Here is a 22,463-nt window from a genome sequence, read left to right as displayed (position 1 = left end):
GACACGGGATGCTGGCTGTTGGCCCTGGTTGGGGCGGGGGTTGTGCAGAGCCCGCTGGTGGAGACCCAGTGGAAGTCAAATTGTGTCTCCTTCTGGGACATTGGCCACCCGGCTTGGAATGTCCCCATCACTGCGTTCAAGGCCACCCCAGGCCAGCCAGAGTCCTCCGTCCAAACAGAGGCCGTCTGCCCTGTGTTTCTAGAAAACTAGTATGCTACGGGTATCCTTGGCAAGGACACATACTTATATTTAGAAACGAAGCCTCCTTCTTTAGAAGGTTATAGAATGCCCACTGCTCAGGACAGGCACGTTCTTCTACCCGACTCACAAATACAAATGCCAGGCAGGTAATATACACGAACACATGTTTGTTTTCCTAAGTTGTGGGCAGTGTTTGGGATTCGGTAAACTGGAGAGCGGGCCCTGTCTATTGGCATTCAGAATCGGTTCAGAAAATACTGTCCATGCCAAACCCGACTGTCAGAGGGCTGAATGCAGCGTGTGAGCTGCCAGCTTGCAACTTCTGCTGTTTTTCTCCCTGTAGGTAGTTTTGTTTGTTTGTTTTTGTTTTTTTGAGCTTTTTTGGATGGCGCTTCTCAGGCGCTTCCGGCAGGCACTATGCCAAAGGACCTTGCACAGAACTTTATGTACATTATCTTTTTTTTTTTTTTTTTTAAGATTTTATTTATTAATTTGAGAGTGCTCCTGAGCAGGGGGGAAGGGCAGAGGGAGCCAGAGAAGCAGGCTCCCTGCTGAGCAGGGAGCCCGCTGCTCAACCCTGGGTGGACTGAGCCACCCAGGGCCCCTATACCCACTATCTTATGTAACCCAGCACCCCATGAGATAAGCACATTCATTTTCCCCTTCACAGCTGAGGAGATCGAGTCTGAGGGAGGTTAAGAATTCTGTCCAAGTCCACACGTTGAGAAGGGAAGGGCAGCCAGACCTGGCTGATTCCAAAGGCATCCTCCTGCTTCCCTCACGAAGATTTCTCGAACTCTGGTCCTCGGACTGCTGGCATCCGAATCACCCAGGATCAGAGCCCCCACCCTAGCCTTAACTGAGTTAGAATCTCTGGGGGGCTCTTCCGGGGCTTCTCTTATATGGAGAACTTTTCGAACCTACTTCTTTACCAGGCTGCCTGTGTGACTCACTGAGGCATGGGGGGGGTGTCCTTCCGGGGAAAGACGTCTCTACTCCCCAGCATGGGGGGGTGGGGAGTCCTCCTTGGTCTTGCCCGTCCTCAGCGCATCATGGAATGCCACTTCACTTCCGCAGCCAGGGAAGAACAAGAAAGCAAATTCATGAATCATGGATCTGTTTATGTTTTGGTTGCTGAGGCTAAATATTTATTGCTTTAAGTAAGAGGTTCTGCCTTAATTAGAGTCATAACTAACCACAAGGGCACTAGAATGTGTTCTCACGACCATAAGACATGCATTTCTCCCTAGACAGCCAAATGTCACGTGCCGGTGCCACTGGTCAAAGTCTTAAATAGGTTTATCGGAACTGATGGGTAGCTTCTGAAATCAAAAAGTGTGCAGAAGTTTAATTTGAAATCAGAAAGTGCCTAGAAGTTCAATTTATGGACTTAACCATTATTCTTCTTGTAACTAATAGGCTTACATTTATGATCTTACAGCATAAAGGTATAAAGGTGTGGGCAGTATAAAACTTACCCTTGGGGCACCTGTCTCCCTTAGTTAAGTGTACGCCTTGCGCTCAGGTCATAATCTCAGGGCCCTGGGATCGAGCCCTGCATCTGGCTTCCTGCTCAGCAGGGAGTCTGCTTCTCCCTTTCCCCCTGTTCATTCTCTCTCTCACTCACTCTTTCACAAATAAATAAATAAAATCTTTTAAAAACCCCAAAACTTATGCTTAAAATGCATTTAAGCCACGTCTAATTTTGAAATGCACTGTGTCCACTTCCTGATTTTGCCCCTTGCGCTCCTTTCCCTTGCCCTTGTCCTAGCTGGGCACTCTCCTCATTACGTCACCAGGAGAGCTTTAGCAGACATTAATGTCCAGGTACCATCCCAGGCAAATTCATTCATAATTTCTGGGAAAGGAAACTTGGCCTGGGTCTTTTTTAGAAGCTCCCTTAGGGATTCTAATATGTATTCAGGGATGGGTGGGAGTCACTGTCCTAGAATAATGGGTCAGGGGCTGGCTGTGTCATTAGACCTGGATTTAAATCCTGAGTCTGCCGTTTGCTAGCTGTGTGACCTTTGGCCTATGACTTAGCCTCTCTCTAAGCTTCAGTTTTTTCATCTGAGGAACAGGGATAATCGTGCCTCGCTTGCAAGGTCGTCATTAGGATTAAATGAGATAATGCAGTGAAGCACTTAGCATTACACTTATAGGTACTGTAACTAGGTGCTTAGGAAGGGCTTAATAAATACTGTTACTGTAATTATTACATTTAACTCAGAACGAGTTCCCATTAGGGGGAGCAGGTATCACTGCAGAGTACTGGGGAGCCAGGGGCAGCTATCCTGGGACTCCGCTTTATCTGGTGCAGATAAACCGAAGCAAACACTGCTAGATGTTTCTAATAACCAGATGCCATGACTCTGGGGACCCACCAAAGATGCTAGTGGAATCTTTCTAAAGTTTGTCTACCTAGCAGTGCCAATGAGATACTCGAATGTAGAGCAAACAATTCCACGTTGAGGGGGATTTAAGAAAAAAACTGTTTAAATTGAAGTGTAATTCACATACCGTGTTCTGTTAGTCTCAGGTGTACAACGTCATGATTCAACAAGGGGGATCTTTTTTATAATTGGTCACTCATCCTCTGGACTCCTTTAAGATAAAATTCTGCTATAGGAAGAGGTCTGTGGGCCTGGTTAGAATATGTGTGTCTTTCTCTTAAAGCCGGAAGCCACAGTGCAAAGGGCCACTGGCTGGCCAGTCCCAGCAAAACAGAGGGGATCGCTCCTCAAGTGGTCATACACAGCCATCCTCTTTCTCTTAACTCCGGAATCTTTCCATGTGGACTGTCCACTCTGTTGACCCACAGACTTTTTATAGCTGGCTGGGTTCCTCCTGATTCCTCCAGCTTTCAGCCTGCTGCTGAAATAAGACAAACGTATTGAATAATTTTTTTTTTTTTTTCCCACTGAAAACCGAATTAGGAAAATGAGTTGCTTGAGAAAAGAGCAACACAAAGGTCATGGTGCACAGCAGAACCCCTGGTGGTGAAGGTCAGTTAGCAAAAGCATTAAGGAGGTGCTAGTGCATCCTTCTGGAAACATGCTGGAGGCAGAGACCCAGCCCTGGTGCCCGAGCCCATGGCTGTGCCCGCCCTGAGCTCCTGCCTTCCGCATGACTGTCCTCGGAACCCTTGCATGAAGGAAGAAGCATGGCTTGCCTCTTCCAACTGGGGGCTCAGCTAGTCCTTTGCATCTGTCCTCAGAGATGAAGTGAGTCTATTTGAATTTTGTGGAGCGTGGATATGCAAATACACAGGCTCCCTATTTTCAACGATCTGTCCCCCGACCCAAGCTTCCATACAAATGTCCTTCCCCGGCTGTGGGTGGAATTATCTGCAGGGCCCTAGCACGTGCGATCAGGGATGCTTCCTCTCTGCTCTTTGGCCTTGAGCTGCAGCATGAGTTATGCATTCCAGAGCCACGTGGGAGTGCAGTTCAGGCTCGCTGCAGCTCTGGATTCCCTGTTCCATGTGCGTGAAAAATGGAGAGTGGGCTCTGTACGTCTTTATGGGAGGGGTGGCTCTCGACAAAGGGCCGCGCGCTTCGCATTCAGCCTGCTGCTTGGTTTCGAGAGTCCCACACCCCTGAGCATAAACAGCCCTGTAGACGTGAGTTGTTTTATGTTTTGTTTCTTTCTTCAACACTTGGGGGACTCCAAAGCTGGTTATGAGAAAATCCCAAGAATGCCGAGCATTTCCGGTAGGGTGTGCTAGGCCAGGGACTTCAAAGGTTCTGTGTGCAGCGGAGTGAGTGCAGAGCGACAGACGCCTCGGTCTTGTGGCCCCCTCCCGCCCATCATCACGGCTTTCCTCTCCGCGCCCGCCAGACATGGGGAAGTTGCATGACCGCGGTATGCGTGCGCTGCATACGGCGTTTGCCTTGGAAGGACTTTCCACACGCTAACTTTGTGGAATCCTTGGCTCCACTAGGATGAGGGTGGGGTGTGTGTGGGAGTGGTGGGGATGGTCATGGTTAATTCAGTGCTACATGAGTTCAGGATGTTTCCATAAAACATGACCTCATCTCTTCCAGCCCGCTGGTCATCATCATAGCCGTGGTCACTTTTGACTTTGTGGTTACGAAAATAATTCCTTTAGTTACCAAAGTGGAAATTCGTAGATTGCACATAGATTGCTCTTACCCCACCCAGCACCCACCCCCCCAAGAGGCAAGAGGTCGGAGCTGTTACTAATGCTGTCTCCATAACATGAGAACGACTCATTAACTCAAAGAAAAACAAAGTGAAGTGAAGTAAACCAAAATACAACAATAAAATCCAGGCCAAATCAGTTGTTGGGCGTCGAGCAGATCAAATAGCTGAGGGAGTGTCAGCCTTCCTTTCTTTTCAAGTAATTATCTTTCTTTTAAAAAATCCTAAACAGTCACATGATGATCAGTAGGGAGAAACGTCATTTTTATTCAACCTGTTTGTTAAATATGTACCGTGTCCTTGGGAGTATGAGACTGGTGGAGTCTCATGATGGGGAGACACACCGTCAGCAAGTCAATGAACTAACCAGACAACTTCAAGTATTAGAATTGTCCTGAAGAAAATAAAGGGGTGGGGTTCAATAGAGAGTGACAGAAGCGACCGTGTACCGATGTTGAGTCCAGGACAGCAAAAGCACGGAATGGAGATGCGAGCTAGAGGAGTAAAAAGAGCTGGTTAGAAAAGAAGTCCTTCGTTTGCGGGAATGATCCAAAACCCTCAGGGGACCTTTAGGAAAGGACCGTGGTCCTAGAGAACCAACTGTCTGTGTCCCCTCACAGGGGGAAGTCCGGCCAAGCAGACCACCTGGGAAGGAGGACACCGGGTCCCCGCTCTGGCTTACTGGCCCAGAACAGTCCCGGCCAATGTTACCAGCACCGCCTTGTTAAGGTAAGAGAGCCGAACTCTCTTGAGATGTTGGGATGTGGCAAAAAGATCACGGACCGACATTGAGCAGAGAGGCCTCCTCGGCCACGTGCCTTGGCCAGATGCTCCCAGGTTCCCCCAGAGCTCCGAGGGCAGCTCCGATCTCCCTGTAGGCAATCCCAGGTGCTAGGGAGAGCAGCAGTGGCTCTTCTCGAGCCGTCCTCTGGAGAGCACGGTGGAGTGCGGAGGGGACTGGGTGGGTTTCGTGGCTGTGACGCCGAGCCAGGGTGGTGGCGTCTGCTGTCGCAGCAGCATCTGCCCTTCGGGTCTGGGCTCAGCGGAAGGGAGGGGGTAGACCGTTGAAGCCATTCTGTTCTCGGGGGGTAGGGCAGGTGGCCTCAGGGGGCCCGTGTGAAGCCAGCACATCACTAGCCATGGCGGGGGCTCTGTGTCCACCTACCCGGGAGGGGAGGGAGAAGGAGATGAGGCCATTCCTCCTTCTGGGAGTGAAGCTTCTCCAGTGAGGTGAGTTCACGGGCTGCTCCGTCTAGCAGGAGGACGACCATGAACCGTGAACGTGCCCGTCTCTCACCCTCACACTTACCTCCTTATGAAGGCAGACCCCGGAGGCCAGGTCTCTGGCGCGGCCCGCAGCTGTGCTGTGCCATCCCGAGAGCTGTGGCCTGCAGCTCTCTGTAACCAACACTTATGATGGGAACTTGTCACTCATCCGGATGGGGACTTCCTCTCTGTGGTTCTGCTCTGTGTTCGCTGACAAGGGGGCCTGGGTGCTGTTCATGTCCTAAGAGCTTTGCGTCTGGTTAGAGACAGATGTGCGAGGCTCTTCCCTCAGCCGAATGTGTTGTGGCCTGAAGAACACAGCCTCACAGAGGAAAACAAGCTTCCTGGGCTCCTTGCAGCATCCCTGGACCTGGTGGGGCGCGAGGAGAAAGACTGAACCTATGGGAAAGCAAGGGGTGGCGGGGAGGGGGTAGGCGCCATCCCTGGCAGCCTGGGGGTCCCCAGAACTCCAGGTGAGCCCTGTACAGTATAATCAGGAGGGGGCAGCGTGCTGTTGGGGGCGAGGGGGGAGCAGGTGTGACAACAACAGCACGGGCTGTAGTCTGTGACGTCAGGCCGGCCGGGACGAGGGCCAGAAGGGCTGCTTTTTATGGGGCTGACTTGGTGCAGTCGGGCCAAACGTTCACAGGCTGGGCTGCACATGCACGAGTCACCGGGCAGTCTCTCAAGTCCCACCGCTGAACACCAGGCACGTGCTTCTCATCTGAGAAGGGTGTTTGCACCTGGGGTCAGCCAGAGCACCGTGAAAACATCATACCCTCGCATTAATGATTCAAGGCCTCAGAAGGGACAACTGACTTTTGGAATAGTTTGGTTGACTGAAAAAAGCGAGTCTTGGCACAAGATAACATTTGTCTAGGGACTCTGGAGTTTTAAGCAGGACAAGACTGATAAGGCCCCATAAGCTCCCCGCAGGATTTGGGGGGGTGGTTAAAGTTGGCCTAGTTATAGCCAGAGAGTTTGTCCCCATAGCATTCGCCTCCTTGCTGTTTCCCGGCCTGAATCCATCCGTGAAAGCCGACTTGGGTGGAGTGTCCTTCCTGCCAGGATTGGCCCCCATGGCTCTCTTCCATGACTCCTTCAGGGTCCGCTCTAAGGACAAGAGCCTTACGATCCGTCTTCAAGAAATTGATGAGAATACTTCATGTCCTTGGGCGCCTGGCCAGGCACCGCTCCCAGAGTGCTTAGCACCTGGGCTTCTACGAGATTCCTCGAGGGGGATACAGAGCTTCTTCCACAACAGAGAGAACTCCCCAGAGCCATTCAGAGCTAAGGCCAGAGTTCCTTCATGCCTCGGTTCTGGTGGCCCGGAGCTGTGATGGGGAGAGACAGGTTGATCTGAACACTCATGAATACAGACAGTAAAACGTGTTGGGGGAGGGCGCCTGGGAAGAGGGGTCCATACTTACTCCATTGGTTCCCATTCAGAGACACTGTGAATGTTCCATTGCACACCCATGTGACGTAACAAGGTCAGAGAAAGGCCTCACACATGTCCTGAACCCCAAAGCCTAGTGACACAATTACAGAGTGAGGGGAATTCCTTTACTCAACAAATATTTATGGTTGGGTCCAGCTGTGGGCCAAGCATTGCTATAGGGACCAGGGATGAGGTAGTGAGCGAATCAGACAGAAAGTTCCTGATGGTTCGGAGCTAACCTACCCTCGGGAGGCCAGGGCTTCGGCAGCATCCATTAAAAGGGCCTGGTGGTTTGAACCTCAGACTCTAAGGCGGGAACAGCTCAAGCCTGGCACTGTTGACATTTTGAGCAGGATCTTTCTCTGCTGGGGTGGGAGTGGCGGGTGGGCTGTCTTTTGCACTGTAGGAGGTTGAGCCGTGTTCCTGTTGGATGCCAGTGGCCCCTCCATCCCCAGCTGTGACCATCAAAACGCCTCCAGGCAGCACAAGATATGCCTGGGAGGACAGACTGGGGCCGGCTAAGCGCCAGATACAAAGAGGCGAAGCTTAGGCTCTGCATCTCTGAGCCAGAAGCCTGCTGTCTCTGTTCAGAACAGAGCATCAGAGATTCCTGCGCCGAGTATAAGGTGACCAAATCTCCTTTGGAAAAACAGCTAAAGGTGCCATTTAGGCAGGAGAGCAGGTAGCCCCTCTTGGGTTACCTGCAATGCCGTCAGTAGTGTGGAAGGGTGATTGGCCTGCTACTGCCCTGTCCCGAGGCCCGGTCCGGGAGGCCGGAAGTCAAAACCCTGAGAAGACCGCGTTCACATCAGCATGCTGTGGTTTAGATGTCACCACAAGGGCAAGGTCTAGCCACACACTTCCTTTCAGAGTACCCCCCACTTCCCGTGGGCAATGGGTGGTGGAGCTTGGTGGGGGGGTCCTCGCACCCACCCCCACCCCAAGCCGTGCTTTGCTAGGGAACGATGTGCGTGCTTTGTGTTGGGGGCTCCTGACACTCGGGGACGCCTGTGTTGCCTGGAAGCAGTGCTGTGGGGTTCTGCCGGCCTCTAAGGGGGACCTGAGGCAGGGGCCTGGTGGAAACTGCAGTTTCTATACTGTTCACAGAGGGGGTCAGGCCAAGAAGGGGTGCCTTCCTACTCTTCCCAGGGCTCAGCAGGATTTACAACAGGAAGAAACAGAATGAAATGCTAAAAAGGAGCTGCTCCCATGTCCTAGGGACAGTTCCCACTCTCCTGCAACCTGGAGGAAGTTCTGCTGTCCCCTCCCTCTGTGTTCAAGTACCTTCCCTGGGCAACCGCCTTGCCCTTCCCACTTCCCATCTTCAGATCACACCGCCTTTCCCCAGAGATAACCTCCCACCTCCCAGCTTCCGGGAAACGCTTCCCTTCCCAGCCCTTCTGCCATGGATGCGCTCCCACAAGGACCGCCCAGCATGGCCCGTCCCCAGTTCCCATTGACACACATCCTTGGGGCTGCCGGGCTGCCGGGCTGCCTCCCGAACTCCTGGCAGCCCGTGTGCTCAGCCAGCCGGACCCCACGGCACCTTACCCATCGCAGGGTCTCCGCGCCCAGGTTCCTGTGGCAACACCGTGGAGAGGAGCACAAGGACACACACTCCCTCTGAACAACTTTCTGTGCGCAGCCTGGCTGCAGCCATATTAAGAAAAAAGAAGCTATTTTTCTATGGGCAGCAGAAGCCCTGCCTGCTCTGATGGCAGCACGTTGGGTCACTGTGCAGAGAAACCGCAGGCCCACAGCAGCAGGGCTTCCTACCTCCAGAAGCCAGGACCGACTTGTCCCTGAGGCTAGGGTGGGGGCGGGGGGGGGGGGGCTCAGGGCCAGGCCCATGAGATTTATAGGGATGCAAGAGATTTTCAGTTTCTTCTAAAATCAGAAGGAGAAGAAAGAACTTGTAGGTTGAAGAAAATGATTTAATGTGCATTATTTCTCTATGCATCTTTCTGGCAACCCAGTTGTGAAATGGAATTTTTAATATTTTGTATGGAAGACAGGACCCACAAAGAGCCCATAAAAGGCAGATGTGGCCTTGCCCAAAGCTTCCATCCCGAGTATCGTCAGCCACAGAAGCTTGAGAATGTATGTTCTAGAGGTTTTTTAGTTTTTGTGTTTTGTTTTTGGTGGTGTTGTCTCTTTCTTGAAGGTTTTAAAGACTCTCAGGACCAGTTTCTTGGATGAGGTTTAAGCTTGGGAGAAGCTAGCCTCCCTTTGGTGGTCTCCGTAGAAACAACATTTTCTCCGAGCTCACACCTCAGCTGGGGACTGGGATGGCACTGGGACCACGTGTGCCCAAAAGCCCCCTCTTCCAGGGCTAACCTCAGGGGCTTGGCTTCCTCCAGGACAGAAGGAAAGACTGGGTGACATCCGGGGCTTGGCAATCAGTGCCAGATTGGCAGGTCATCAGAGATGTTGCTGATTTTCTCGTGGGCCAAGGTTTTCTTTGTGCTCTGGGTAGATAGGGTATCTCTGAGGACTCTGACCAATTCTGAGATGCTAGGTCCCAATAGCATTAGACTTCATGCTTTGATCCATTAGAAGCTGTGAAGCCTCCTGATACCGGGGAGAAAACGTTAAGTCAAAAAAAGAAAGTATGCTCTACATTCCAGAAGAGCACAGATCCTGTTTTCCTTGCACATGGATGTGACCCGTCTGTGACGCCAGACTCTCTTAGGGGTGCAATTTAGAGAAAGCTCGAACCAACAGCCCCCGGCCACCGTGGCCTTCTCGGACTGCACTGCAGGGCTGTGTGCTTCCCAATTTGTCCCAGGATCCTTGGACTCTGGACAGGCTTCTGGACTGTGCTGGACCCCGTTAGTGCTTACTCAGTACTACTTGTCTTGGCCCGTGTGGGATGCTAGCTCCTGGACCGAATATCTCCAGAGACAAGCTACCAGCTGTGTGGACCATGAAAGCTGAAGGCAAACCAGAAACATTCTGTGCCATTGTCCAGGGAGAGATTCTGCCCTGGGGGTATGGGGCGAGCAGAAGTATGCCTGAAGCTCGGGGCTGTGCCCAGCCTCAGGCAAACCAGGGCCTCTCTGTGGCTGGGGTGGAGGGGGCTTAGCTTGCCCTGCCTCCATGACTGCCTCGCAGCCCACTGACTCATTTGGCCTGGCCCTTGGATAGAAACAGCCTTGTTGAAAGGACAGTGCATTCGTTTACACCGGAGAGTTTTTTTCCTGACAAAGCACAGCAAGCTGGCAGGAGATGGGCCCTAGAACAGAGTAAGATTTATGTACCACATGACTTTAAAAAATCACATTAACAAAATCCACCAAAATGGTAACAGTGGCTAGCTTTGGGTAATGCACTATGTGTGCATTGTTCTCTCTTTTATTTTTCTACATGTTCTATGTATTTTTTCTCCTACCGTAAACATCTGCTATTTTGTAATGGGGAAAAAGTAACTGAAATAAAGGGGTGGACTGTTTCATGTACCACAGCATTTTATTTATTGGACAGAGAGATCACAAGTAGGCAGAGGCAGACAGAGAGAGAGGAGGAAGCAGGCTCCCCGCTGAGCAGAGAGCCTGATGTGGGGCTCGATCCCAGCACCCTGGAATCATGACCTGAGCTGAAGGCAGAGGCTTAACCCACTGAGCCACCCAGGCGCCCCCACCACGGCATTTTAAACAAAGACTGAATATTTGTGACACAGAGACCCAGGGAAGTAATAACGAAGTGTACTTTCTCTAGCAGGTACCTGTCACACACTGTCCCCTCTCAGCTAGTGCCTGTGGCTTAGCTGGTAACAGGTAGAACCCCTTTGTTCTTAGGTCCATAGGGATGCTTTTGTGAACAGTTTTAATTTTAATTTTATTTTTTTAAAATAAATATCCTTTTTAAAGAAAAAAAAAAAGATTTTATTTATCTGACAGAAACAGCAAGAGAGGGGACACAAGCAGGGGGAATGGTAGAGGGAGAAGCAGGCTTCCTGCCAAGCATGGAGCCCAATGCGGGGCTTGATCCCAGGACCCCAGGAATCATGACCTGAGCCGAAGGCAGATACTTAACGACTGAGCCACCCAGGCGCCCCATTTTGATTTTTTTAAACAGATTTTATTTATTTAGTTGAGAAAGAGAGAGCACAAGAGAGAAGAGGGGCAGAGGGAGAGGGAGAAGGTGACTCCCCCCTGAGCAGGGAGCCCAACCAAGGGCCTTGATCCCAGGACCCTGGGATCATGACCTTAAGGTGAAGGCAGAGACATAACTGACTGAGCCACCCAGGCGTCCCTCTTGTGAATAATTATAACACAAGCACCCTGTGAGCCCATTCAGAAGTCTTCTACGTGCCTTCTCTGTGTGTCTCATCCACACAAAACCCCATGAGGTGGGCACTATTATCATCATGCCCATTTTAAAGAATAGAAAATTGAGGCATTGAGAAGCCAGGTAGATGCAACCTTGGGATTTGAGGCCAGGTAACTCTCAGCTGCAGGGCTTGAGTGTGAAACCGCTGTGCCATTCTTCCTCTTTGGGGAACAGAAATCCAGGTGGAACCCGAAGAAAGAAGAGGCAGGCGGGGGTGGGCTGTGAGGGAGAATGCCAGTGCTCAGTCTGGGCTGGCTTGGGTGGGCCTTGACCACAGGGTGCCCAGGGAGAGAGTCCAGGGGCGATGCTGTCTTGTTCTTCCTGCAGTGTGCTGGACATCTTCCCCACCGTGGTAGCTCTGGCCGGGGCCAGCCTGCCCAAGGACCGGCACTTTGATGGTTTGGATGCCTCCGAGGTGCTCTTTGGCTGGTTGCAGACTGGGCACAGGGTAAGTGGAGGAGGTGTGTGCTCTGCTTGGGCTTTTCAGGGGATCGGCCTGCTGCCTCTCATCCAGAGCCACCTTTGTGCAAAGAGAACCATCTGGGGACGATACATGCAGGTGGCTGCTCCAGACCTAGTTTGAGAAGGCCTTGTAGATGATGTCTTTGAGACAAACCTCTCTTTCCACTCCCCTCCCCCTCTTCCCCTGCAGTCAATCCAGTTTGCCAATCCAGACTTATATTTAAATTTGGCTTAGAGCTGGTATCAGGGGAGAGCTGATTCCCGATAACAGGATTTTTTCACAATTACCGAGTTTTCTGACATCGTAAGCACCTGGCACTTTTTTTGTGGGAGGAGATGGCTGAGTAGTGAGAGTGACTTGTGTATCTGCCCACCCCCCCCAAAATGGAACTTTCTGGAAGGCAAGGATCTCACCAAGAATTCTCAACGCACCTCGCAGTGCCTGGCCCCTAGCCAGCATGGGGTCAGTGTGGATCTAATGAGTAAATGAATGCAGACACCTGAACGAAACAGCTCTTGGAAGGCAGGGCCAACAAACGCTTTATGCCCCCGCCTTTCCCCCTGGCTCCCGGAGGGCCCGGCCTGTGACTGTAGCCCCTGCACCTCAGGGTCCCCTCCCCATGTGTGCTGAGGCTTTCAGGGGCAGTGACAGGAAGTGTCGGGCCCAATGGCCTCTCTATGTCATTTCCGTGTGTTTTCCTTTCACCCAAAGGAAGAGGAAGTGGGCGGAGGGAACCCCAAACCCCTTTGTAGGACCCGGCAAGCACATGGCTTCTCAGTTCAGGACCGACACATCAAAGGGTCTATTTGTGTCTTTACCGAGGATCACATGGGAGTGACTCAAATGCTGCTCAGATGTGCAGTGACCGTCACCAAAGCTGCCCCCACACCTCAGCCGTCCCCGGGCAGGCCAGCACTCTGGCCCCAAGAGGGGCCCCCTGTGCTTCTGTGAGCATTCATGCAGTTTCTGGGGTTTGTCAGTCATGCCCTCTGAAGAAGTATGGCTTCTTCTGCAATAAGGAACCTTCTAGAGCTGCCGACCCCTTCAGGCTGAGTCCTGCTGAGACGCAGCGAAGCAGCAGAAAGATGGTTTCCGCCTTCAGACTGGAGGTTTGCAGTATGTGACCCTGGGGGTTTATGGAAGACGTCAGTGGAGAGGTGCTCCTGAGTGTTTATTATGGCGGCTACTAACAGAATGATTGGGGTCACCAGGAAGTGCTTCAAGGACTCTGGGCTCCTTGACGTGCTTGGTCTGCCTGTGGAAGCCAGCTCCTTCGCACTCACTTCCGTTCTCAGACTCAAGAGCGCTCACTCTCCCTCCACTTGTGCAGAGTCACCTAGGCCCAGGCTTGGGGCCTCTCTGTTGCTGGGCTAGTGCCTGGGTTGGTGGGGGGGGGGGGTGCACAGGAACCAGGTGGGAAGATGAGACCCACGCCGCAGCACTGTTGGGGGTTTTCGTGGGGACAGAGGATGTGTGGCTCCCTGACCACACCCCGGGGCCCAGGAGGAAACATCACTCAGGGCTCACTGGAAGCCACTGATGGACTCTTCAAGAGCAAAAGCTCTCAGGTGCTGGTACCTTCGGGCCACACCCAGCCTCCCCAGCACCAGATGCCCACAGTGTTTGTGAAGACGCTGGAGATAAGAATATTTGGAGTTTGAGGGCAGCACAGGTGGTTGTTGGCCCTGGATCGGGTCTTTTCTGGTCACCCGCTGGAAAGACTAGAGTAAATCGTCTTGAATTTGCTGAGAGAGAGGCCAGGAGGTGCAGGGAGTGACCGCACAGCTTTACAACCATATGCAGATGTGTACAGACACCTTTGGGACTCCCCGTGGATTTTTTAAGAAGCACACTGTGTGTCCACACTGTGACGGGTCCTGGGCTTACAAGGGTTCCAGTATGGTGTGGTTTAGAAAACCAATCCTTTCAAGAAGCTCAAAGTAACTCCTAGATGATCATCATCTCAAAAACAGTATGCAAATACGGCTTGGCTGTGGGGTTCTTCCCTATTTTGCAAATGAAGTAACCGCAAGTTGAAGAGCTCAAGCCGCCTAGAGCCACAGGCCCACTGGCGACCGCCCTGGCCAATGTGGAGGGATTTAAAGGCAAATCATGGGCTGCCGGGTTTTCCCAAAGGGGCATGGGTCGGTGTTTAAAACCCGTAGCGGCTGCCAGCAGCCTGCGCTGTCTTGCACTTGGTCTGCATCTGGGTCCTGAGGGCAACCACAGGGAGGTGTGGGGCGCCTGACTGGGGAGGCTGCCCCGGGTATCCCGCTTTTGTGTTTGCCCCGATAGAAGCACGGGAGGTTGTCATGTCCCCAGGGGTCGAGTCCTCCAACAGCTCTAGGTCACCACCAAGTCCACACATTGTCAGCAAAGGGAAGGCTTCTTTAATGGCTCTGCATCTGCCAGTCCAAACCGGTCTGGGGCTGCTGTGGGTCCTGAAAGACATGGCACCTTCCGGGAGGCCATCCGCCCAGGAGCTGGGCACTGGGTTGCAAGGCTCAGGAAGTGGCATCACTTCTCTTAGGGAGGCCCCTAGTGGTGGAAGCCGCCCTGCCGGGTGGCTGACGCCTTCTGGAGCAGGGCTTTGCAGCCTCACCTGCATGTGTGTGCATGCGTGTGTGTGTGCGCGCGCGTGTGCACGCATGTACCACAAACCCCCGGACCTCTAGGGCCCGAGGAGATGCTCACCTGCTTAAAACAAAATGAAACAAAGGGAACAGGTAAGGAAGCTGGGAAGCCGGTGCAGCCGGGTTGCAGAAGATAAAGTTATCTTTGAAATTCCGACCCAGTGTCCCCGGAGAGGACCAGTCTTCAGCGGTGATTCATGTGTAAATTTGCCAGCCTTCTTCCTCTGTTGATAGAAACAAGAACGCCCTGGCCAGTCTGCACGAAGGAAAACAAAACCCATCCCTGTTTTGGAGCGGGAGCCAACCTGAAGTTTTGCTTCCTCTTCCTCTTGGATTTTGGAAGTTGCCTCTGGTAACGCGGCATAAATATCCTGGACCTGGCAGCCCACCCTGACGGAATTTCTGTGACAGAGTCTCAAATCATGGTCACGATTTGAACCAGCGGAGCGCGACTCCCACCTCCTGGATGTCTGAGCACGTCTTGGGTCGTTTTTCCCAGTCCCCCACTTCCTGCCTTCTCCAGGAGGAAACCAAACGGCCTCCTGCGGTGACGGGCTTGGCTTCCTGCAGGCCTGGCAGAAGAGTGGGTTTTGAGTTACGACTCCTTATCCTGTTTGGAAGGAGCCTGCTGTCATCACACTGGCTGGGGACCTTGCGGGGACTGTCACGAGAGCATAGCATGGAAGCTGCAGGTGTGGGAGGAGCCCCGCCCTCCGCGGCATCCTCTCGGAGCCGGGAAACTTGGGGGGACAGCTGTTTACTGCTCCAACAGATGTTTCTCATTTTTTTTTTTTTTTTTTTTTAGCCCCATGGAAACTTTGAATCACGTAAGCGCCTTTCCAGTGATATATATCGGTCATGGTTCATCCCAGGGCGGCCTCCTGCTTGCAGCCCAAACCCACCAACTGACCAAGGACACCAGTCATTTATTTTCTACCAAATCCTGCCCTTGGCAAAGCCTGAATTAGGTGTGTTTCCGCTCTATAGGGTGATGCTTTCATCCATGGTCTGATGAGGATTTCCTCAGTCCGAATGTTAGGATTGAGTCAAAGGTGAGGACATCCGTGTTAGGCTGTGCTCACTTCTGGAGAAACCATGCCTCTCAAGGATGCCTTCTCTGGCCACCCTTACTCGAGGGAGAGCCCGAAAGTCAGGGGGATGCTAAAGAAGCTGTTCTTCCAAGGAGATCTAAGGAACACCTGTGCCAGAGTCCCTGGGAAGATCTGGGAGACAGGCAGATCCCCAGGCCCTAGCGTGAACTTGAGGGCTGGGGTCCTGGCAGGTGGGTGACTGGCGTGTCACATGGAGTCCCCTGCACTTAGGACAGCCCTGCAGCCAGTTTCAAGAGCTGATGCTGTGCCCTCTTGACGTTCTTTGGCATTGAACAAGGTTTCTCTCACTTTGATTTTGCCCTGGACCCTGTGCATTCTGCAGGAATCTGCCGCGAGCGACAGCCCACTCTGATTTAATTTAACTGGCCAGACAGCTACTTCAGGGAGGCCTCGCAGGGGGGTTGGCTGGTGTGGCCCACAGGCCTGGGTTGGTGGGTATTTGGGGCCATGTTGGGGTGGGGTTGGTAGGCTGGGCACCAGGATGGAGAAAGGAATGCTTTCCGGGGAGTCACCAGCGTGGCTGTCTGGTTAGGAAGTCCTGCTCCTCTTCCTCAGGTACTTTTCCATCCTAACAGTGGGGCAGCTGGAGAGTATGGAGCCCTTCAGACGGTCCGCCTGGGGCGCTACAAGGCCTTCTACATCAGCGGTGAGTCAGGTGTCCCCTGCCCAGATCTTCCCGGAGGCCTCCAGGAGTGGGTGGGGGCTAGCCTCCTACAGGGAGCTCCCGGGGCCCAAGGCACCCCCACCCCGTCCCAGCACAGGCCCTCTGCCCCCACGAACTGGAAAACAAGGTCTTTCTGCCATTGGCTGACATTTCCAGCAAGCTCAGAGCCGGTCAGCACGCTTAACACGGTTCCTTTCCCCTGAAGAGCGTTTCATTCTGTTGTTTGGCTTTAAATGCCAGTTTGGCTGAACATGAAATGGGAGCTTAGGGATACTTTAAAGTGTAATTTACTGGACAATGGACTGTTTCAGAAAATAGACTTGAGAGGTTGAGTTAGCAAACCGACAGAAGTCTCTGCATCGTGGTTCATTAGCCAACCGTCTTAAATGTACGTTGTAGAAATGCGATACTGGGTCCGTTTGATTCTCAGAATCTTCCAGTGGCTTCTTGCTGCCCACTGAGTTCAGGCTCCTTCCAGCCTGGGTCCCCACACTTTTCCAGGGTCAGTTCTCCAAAAGCAATGGCCTTCGTCCTTGGCCTCATATCAAAACCTCTCTCAGTACCCCAGTCAGGTCATAAAACTCCCTCTCATCTTCCCGGCTGGGTACAGTTTGGGGAACCTCTGATCATGATCACGTTCTGCCGTGTATGCCAATCATTTGGGTCCATGTTTTATTTCCCCTACTAGTTTTGAGCTTTGTAAGATGTTTCCTTTTTGTTGTCTTTAAGTGCTGAACACATACCTCCCAGGGACCCTAACATTTTTCTTTCAGTGAATGAAAAACAAAAAAAATAAGCAAAACAAAATCTGGGACCTGGTGCAGATTCCAATTTGATTCAGTTGTTTCATGTTAGAGCATTCCAAAGAATTATAAAGAACAGAAATGATTTTCCTTGAGTGTAAATACGTGATCCCGAAGAAAAACGTGGCATAAAAACAAAACAAGTTCTTTGAGTTCATAACTTGAGGGATATTAAAAATGCCACAAGAATTATTGATTCTCCAAAGCCTAAAATACAAACCAGTCAGATATTTGTTATGCTTTCAGATGGAAAGTTTCTAGATTACAGTCCTTACATTACATTATCTCAGAGGTATGGGTTCTGCAGGCCGAGTTAATTTCAGAAGTCACAGCCCTGCCAGAAAGCCCTTGGCCCCACGGGATTGGAATCCTGAATGTTACTATGAAGTCATCGGACTGTTTAGAAACGATCACAATCGGACAGGAATTATGACACCCAGGGGAGGGAAGTTCTTCTTCTGAAGAGTCACCAAGTCCCGGGATGGTGAGCACGAGGGTGGGGAGGACGGAGCCCCACGCATCTGGGTGTGTGTTGGGGAGGAAGAGTGTGCCCTGTTTTGATCCCTCCCTTCCCCTTCTCTTTGAAAATTCTCATCCTTATTACTCAAAACTATTTCAGATAAACAACATGTCTTGACATCTACTACATTAGAGAATGATGTGGAGGGAGTTTATCCGCGAATTTTGGGGCTTTCTCCTCTCTGGCTCCCTCCTCCTTCCTGAGATTTCTACTCGTCCATTTTCTCAGGCAGCCCTGAGCTCTGTCCCAAAGAGCTCAAGTCAAACGGAGGACAGTTCCCTCGCTGGGCTCTAGCTCCTCCCTGCTACACAGGTTGAGGGGTGTCTCTGTTGGGGGATGGGTCTCTTAAACGCAGACCCAACCCCCGTGACCTCTGTGTTTCAGTGATCAAGTTCTTTTCAGTTTCTGCCTACCTTGGTAACTTCCTGGTGCCTTCCTTTTTTTTTTTTCCTAAATATGTTGCCTAGAATTTAGAAGTGTTATCCGTAGGAGTGCTTGTTCCATGATTCTGTGGAGTGGAAGTCTTACATTTTTCTAAGAGGCATTCACCGCTGGCCTTGCTCGACTGACTGCAAACCTCATTCTCTGTCTGCCCTTTCTTGGCAATGAAGAGCCAAATTGGACTCCAGATTCTAGGCAAAGACAGGCACTCTCGGGTTCTGCCGAGTGACCTGAATGTCAGCTGTAGGAGGAAGACCATTAAGGAGGACAAGTAGGCAAGAGCATGGCTTTCCCTGAGCAACTGATGAGTTTCTGCCCTATTGTTTGGCTGCCAGGAAGCTCAGAGCCCAAGGAGGCATTCAGGGATTGCCACATTTCTGATGGCTGTCCTTTGCAGGGATTCCTTTTGTTTATTCGGTCGAATTATATTAACTTCTGCCAGATACCTATTTTTTGAATGGAAAAGGCGGGGAAAAAAAAAACAAACAGTCACCTGAATCATTAAGAGCTAAGGATGCAGCCATGACTCCCATTTTTTGTTGCTCCTCTTCTGAGGCTGCCTCCGTAGCCAGATTCGAGTTCGTACAAGAATCTCAGCTGCAACCCAAAGTGAAATGACTCGCCTCGCCTTCCTGCCCCGTCCACCTGATGTGGATTTTGGTGTTCAAGAAATCAGTGTTTAGGGGAAGAGATCTTATTTCCTCACAAAGGGTAGAGAGGAGAGATCCCTGATTGGCTGTCCTAAGGGCTCTGAAGGCAAGTTCGGGAGAAGTTCCAAGTCATTCTGGACAATGGGAGCATCCCTGGAATGAATCTCCAGGCGATTCCTTGGACAGGCAGAACAGTTGTTTGAATATTGAAGACCTGGGCTGTTCGGATGAGTGTATGGTCAATCACGATTCTCCTCTTCCCAGCACAGGGCCAAAGCTAGTCTGACGGGGTACTTGTTGTCACCCTCTCTCTAGGTGGAGCCAGAGCCTGTGATGGGGCCGTGGGGCCTGCGCAGCATCACGAGCCGCCTCTGATCTTTAACCTGGAAGACGATGCTGGGGAAGCTGTGCCTCTAGACAGAGACGGTGCCGAATACCAGGGCGTACTGCCCGTGGTCAGGGAGGTCCTCGCCGATGTCCTCCTAGACATTGCTGGTGACAACACCTCCAGAGCAGATTACACTCATGATCCTTCTGTGACCCCCTGCTGCAGTCCCCACCACGTCGCCTGCCGTTGCCAGAGTCCCAGAGCATCCGCCAGACCGATTTCCCCCCAGGCAGAAGGTGTTAGGAAGCGAGGGCAAGTCCCAGCTCCAGCTCCAGATGCTGTAAAACTAAGTCTCTGACTATTGTCCTGAAGCCACTGTGTTGTGCCCCCGGCAGCCCCTCCCGCGTGTGGTGGTCGAGCCAAGAGCATTCGGACTTCGGAGCTAGATCTGGGTCAAGCCCTGGCTGTGATTCTTTGAATCTGAGGATGAAAGAAGGCGATTTAGGAAAATGCTGGCCACGTGCCCTGACACAGCACTTACTGTATTTCAGTTTCCTTTCTCTGCGCCCAGTTTGGCTGGTCGCTTTAGCATAGGTTCATCCCAGCTGGGATGGAGGACACTGCTTCTCCATCTTTAATATGCATCCCTGTCAGCTGGGAGCTTGCAGAAGTGCAGACTCTGATCTGTGGGTCTGGGGGTGGAGACCTGAGTAGCACCGACGCAGACTAGGACCGAGTTAGAGGTTTCCGGGTCTCAGCACAGAAGAACCCACAGAAATCCATGGCTCTGCTCGCCTCCCTCCTCCCGCTTTTAAAGATCGGAGGACTGTATTCTAAAGATTTTAGGCATCCTTCCTGCTTCCTAAAACCAGGAAGAAATAAAAGTTGAAAACCTCAAAAATGAATTGCCATGATTTTATTATTAGTGTCCTAAATGGGACTCAAAAGGTAATAAATGATTTATTGCAATCACTGCAAAAATACTTTGCCTGGCAGAAAACAGTCTCTCTATGTACGTAATATACAAGAAATACAATTCAAAGAGATTTTCCTATAAGTACATTTTTACATGGCATACATTTAAAAGAATGCCCTTCATCATATAAGTTCCGGTTATAGACCAATATGGTTGGTTAACATTGACACTATGGCTGTAACATAATATTTCGGATAGCAAGATGTGTCTATAGTGTCTCTCGTATCCACTGGCAACCAGGGCAGAGGAGAGCTCGGAGAGCCATGAACCATGTCCTGTGGCTTAAGCAGGCAGCCCCTGCCCCCCTTTCTGCACACACAACTGTACTCCATTCTTCCACCTTCCTTGTTTTCTCCAAAACCACCTGACAGGGGGGTGTCCTGATTTCTGAGGTGCGCTTCTCATCAAGACTGCTTCGTTTTGCCCTTCTGACTTCCACGGCACAAGATTATCTACCAAAATCAAAACAGAATGGCCTTACTCTTTCCAGGAAGAGGTGGTTAGGCAGGCTGCATTATTAACAGATCTGAGCCCACACGGGGTCAGCAGGGGGAGGCTGGGCACTGTGGAGATTTTCCACATGTCCACGGACTGGCCGTCACTCGCGGCCAGAGAAAATCCACCCATCTTAGGTGTAGACGAGTGTGGCACAGTTTCCAAAAAAATACTGTGTATAAAATGTGTGTACATGTGTGGGTATTTATATGTATATGCATTTTTTTAAAGGCTCATTTTGTAAACACAGACTGCTAAGTCACTACTAAAAAGTCGGTAAATACCCTTGGTCCCAATTCTCTTACTCCTGCTCACGAGAGTAAGACTAGTTGGAGAGAATACACAGACTTGTAAAGGTTGATGTGTTCTTACAACAAAAACAGCTTCCCAAATGTGGCACCTTTCTACAGTACCTGAAATGATCGGTTCTCTTAATTGTTTATGGAGCAGAGTAAATCTCAAGGAGATAAGAGTGATCAGATCCAGGGACATGTGAGTATATTTTAAAACACACACACACACACACACACACACACAAAACGAAAACAAGGGAAGACCCACTTGCAATGACCTGTTTTCTGAAGGCAAAGGCCCAGGGAGCCCCTCCTGAGATTAGCGGGGCAAGCCCATGATCTGAGCTGAAAGAGAGGTGGTTTGAACAAAGCTGAGACTCCAAGATCTTTTCACGATCCCAGAAGTTTTTAAGAGATGTGGGTAGAGGTGTGAATTCTGGCCACGTATGTGTAACAGGCACACTGATGAGAATAAGGGAAGGAGAGGAGTTGTCCACATCTCCTCTCCTGTTGGACATCGTTGCCAATAAGGGCACGAGATGGTCCATGTCGAGAGGAGGTCCCTGTGGCCCTCACACCTCTGACCCCCGTGTAGTGAGATGGACAAGGCTGTCTGCCGCCACACTGGGAGTCCATAGCAGCTCGGTCCTGTCCCTGTCTGTCTGGAGGCTGGAGGGCGGGGCTGGAGTCTTGATGGCCTCCATGACCCCAACCACCAGCTGTAGGGTCTAACTGGGATCTCATTCAGCGAGCCACACTCTCACTGGCAGGAGGCCTTCCTTGTGTCTAAGTAAAAATCCCAGAAGCAAGTTAAACCAACTTTATGTGTTTGGTTCTTAAGAGGGAGATGGGACAAGCGGCTCATACCCAGCTTCCTGGCAGTGTTTATGTGAACAGGCCTCTCGACAAGTTCTATCACTAGATTTTAAGCATCTCCATTTTTTTTTTTTAAACTTCAAACACAGGATAGACACAGTGTACCTATTATTTTATGCAGGTTTTCTTTGACAGGGGACCATCTCCTGAAAGCCAGTATCTGAAGTACGCCAATTGTTTAAGTACAAGAGGTTGTAGAGCTTACTTTGATGACAGTTAAGGACCTAATTAATAATCAAATAGTCTCTTGTAGCAGTCACAGACTTTCACCAAAACTACTGAAATGGAACCTAGTGGGTGAAGCCTCTAAACCCGGATGTCGTGGTACACAGTTATCCCCCGACGTCTGCTCTGCTCTGGTTCCTAGAAGATACAACCTCGGGTAACTGACCGCCAACTCTTGAGGGGAATGGAAGAACCCCCTTTATGGCTAGTTGGGGTATGAGAACCCAAAGGCAAAACAACTGGTTTATCAGGAGACAGCAAGCCGACAGCTGATTTTATATTTATAATGAGTGTTTTTAAGAACCAGTGCTTTCCACCCCTAAAATATAAACTGGACTTATTGGCACTGGGTTTGGCAATCTGCCTATTAAAAGCCAGAAATGTACCTCTCAAGCAGAACTCTGCAGAGCCTTTATGGGCTGTCCCAACCCCATCCCTCTCGTCATGCACGGAGGGCCCCAAACAGCCTTTTTTTTTTTAAAAGCTGACTGGGCTTACCAGGTCGCCCCAAGACTTCTACAAGAAAGAAACTAGACCTGGATGCCATCCTTTTGCAAATGGAATTTCAACTGATGTGAAG

General features: G+C 51.1%; 2 protein-coding genes across 11 annotated transcripts in view; one reads left to right on the top strand and one right to left on the bottom strand.

Moving 5' to 3' along the window:
* The window catches only part of ARSG (arylsulfatase G), a 104,938-nt gene extending 83,922 nt beyond the window's left edge, over positions 1-21,016 (top strand). For 4 of the 10 annotated variants that reach the window (XM_059148548.1, XM_059148550.1, XM_059148549.1 and 1 more), the window contains 4 exons: positions 4,986-5,094; positions 11,732-11,852; positions 16,168-16,258; positions 19,006-19,919. In XM_059148548.1, coding sequence (XP_059004531.1) covers positions 4,986-5,094; positions 11,732-11,852; positions 16,168-16,258; positions 19,006-19,376 — 692 coding nt within the window. In that variant the 3' untranslated portion in view covers positions 19,377-19,919. Of the gene's footprint in view, positions 1-4,985; positions 5,095-11,731; positions 11,853-15,305; positions 15,469-16,167; positions 16,259-17,386; positions 17,564-19,005 lie in introns of those variants that run through there. The other 6 variants (XR_009347952.1, XR_009347953.1, XR_009347954.1 and 3 more) reach the window with 6 other exon arrangements.
* The window catches only part of WIPI1 (WD repeat domain, phosphoinositide interacting 1), a 33,698-nt gene continuing 31,154 nt past the window's right edge, over positions 19,920-22,463 (bottom strand). The window contains exon 13 of the mRNA XM_059148558.1: positions 19,920-20,446. Coding sequence (XP_059004541.1) covers positions 20,399-20,446 — 48 coding nt within the window. The 3' untranslated portion in view covers positions 19,920-20,398. The remainder of the gene's footprint in view (positions 20,447-22,463) is intronic.

Source organism: Mustela lutreola, chromosome 15 (assembly GCF_030435805.1).
Source record: "Mustela lutreola isolate mMusLut2 chromosome 15, mMusLut2.pri, whole genome shotgun sequence".
Classification (NCBI taxonomy): domain Eukaryota; kingdom Metazoa; phylum Chordata; class Mammalia; order Carnivora; family Mustelidae; genus Mustela; species Mustela lutreola.
The sequence above is the reverse complement of the archived record's forward strand: the minus strand, read 5'-3'. Positions and strand labels throughout refer to the sequence as shown.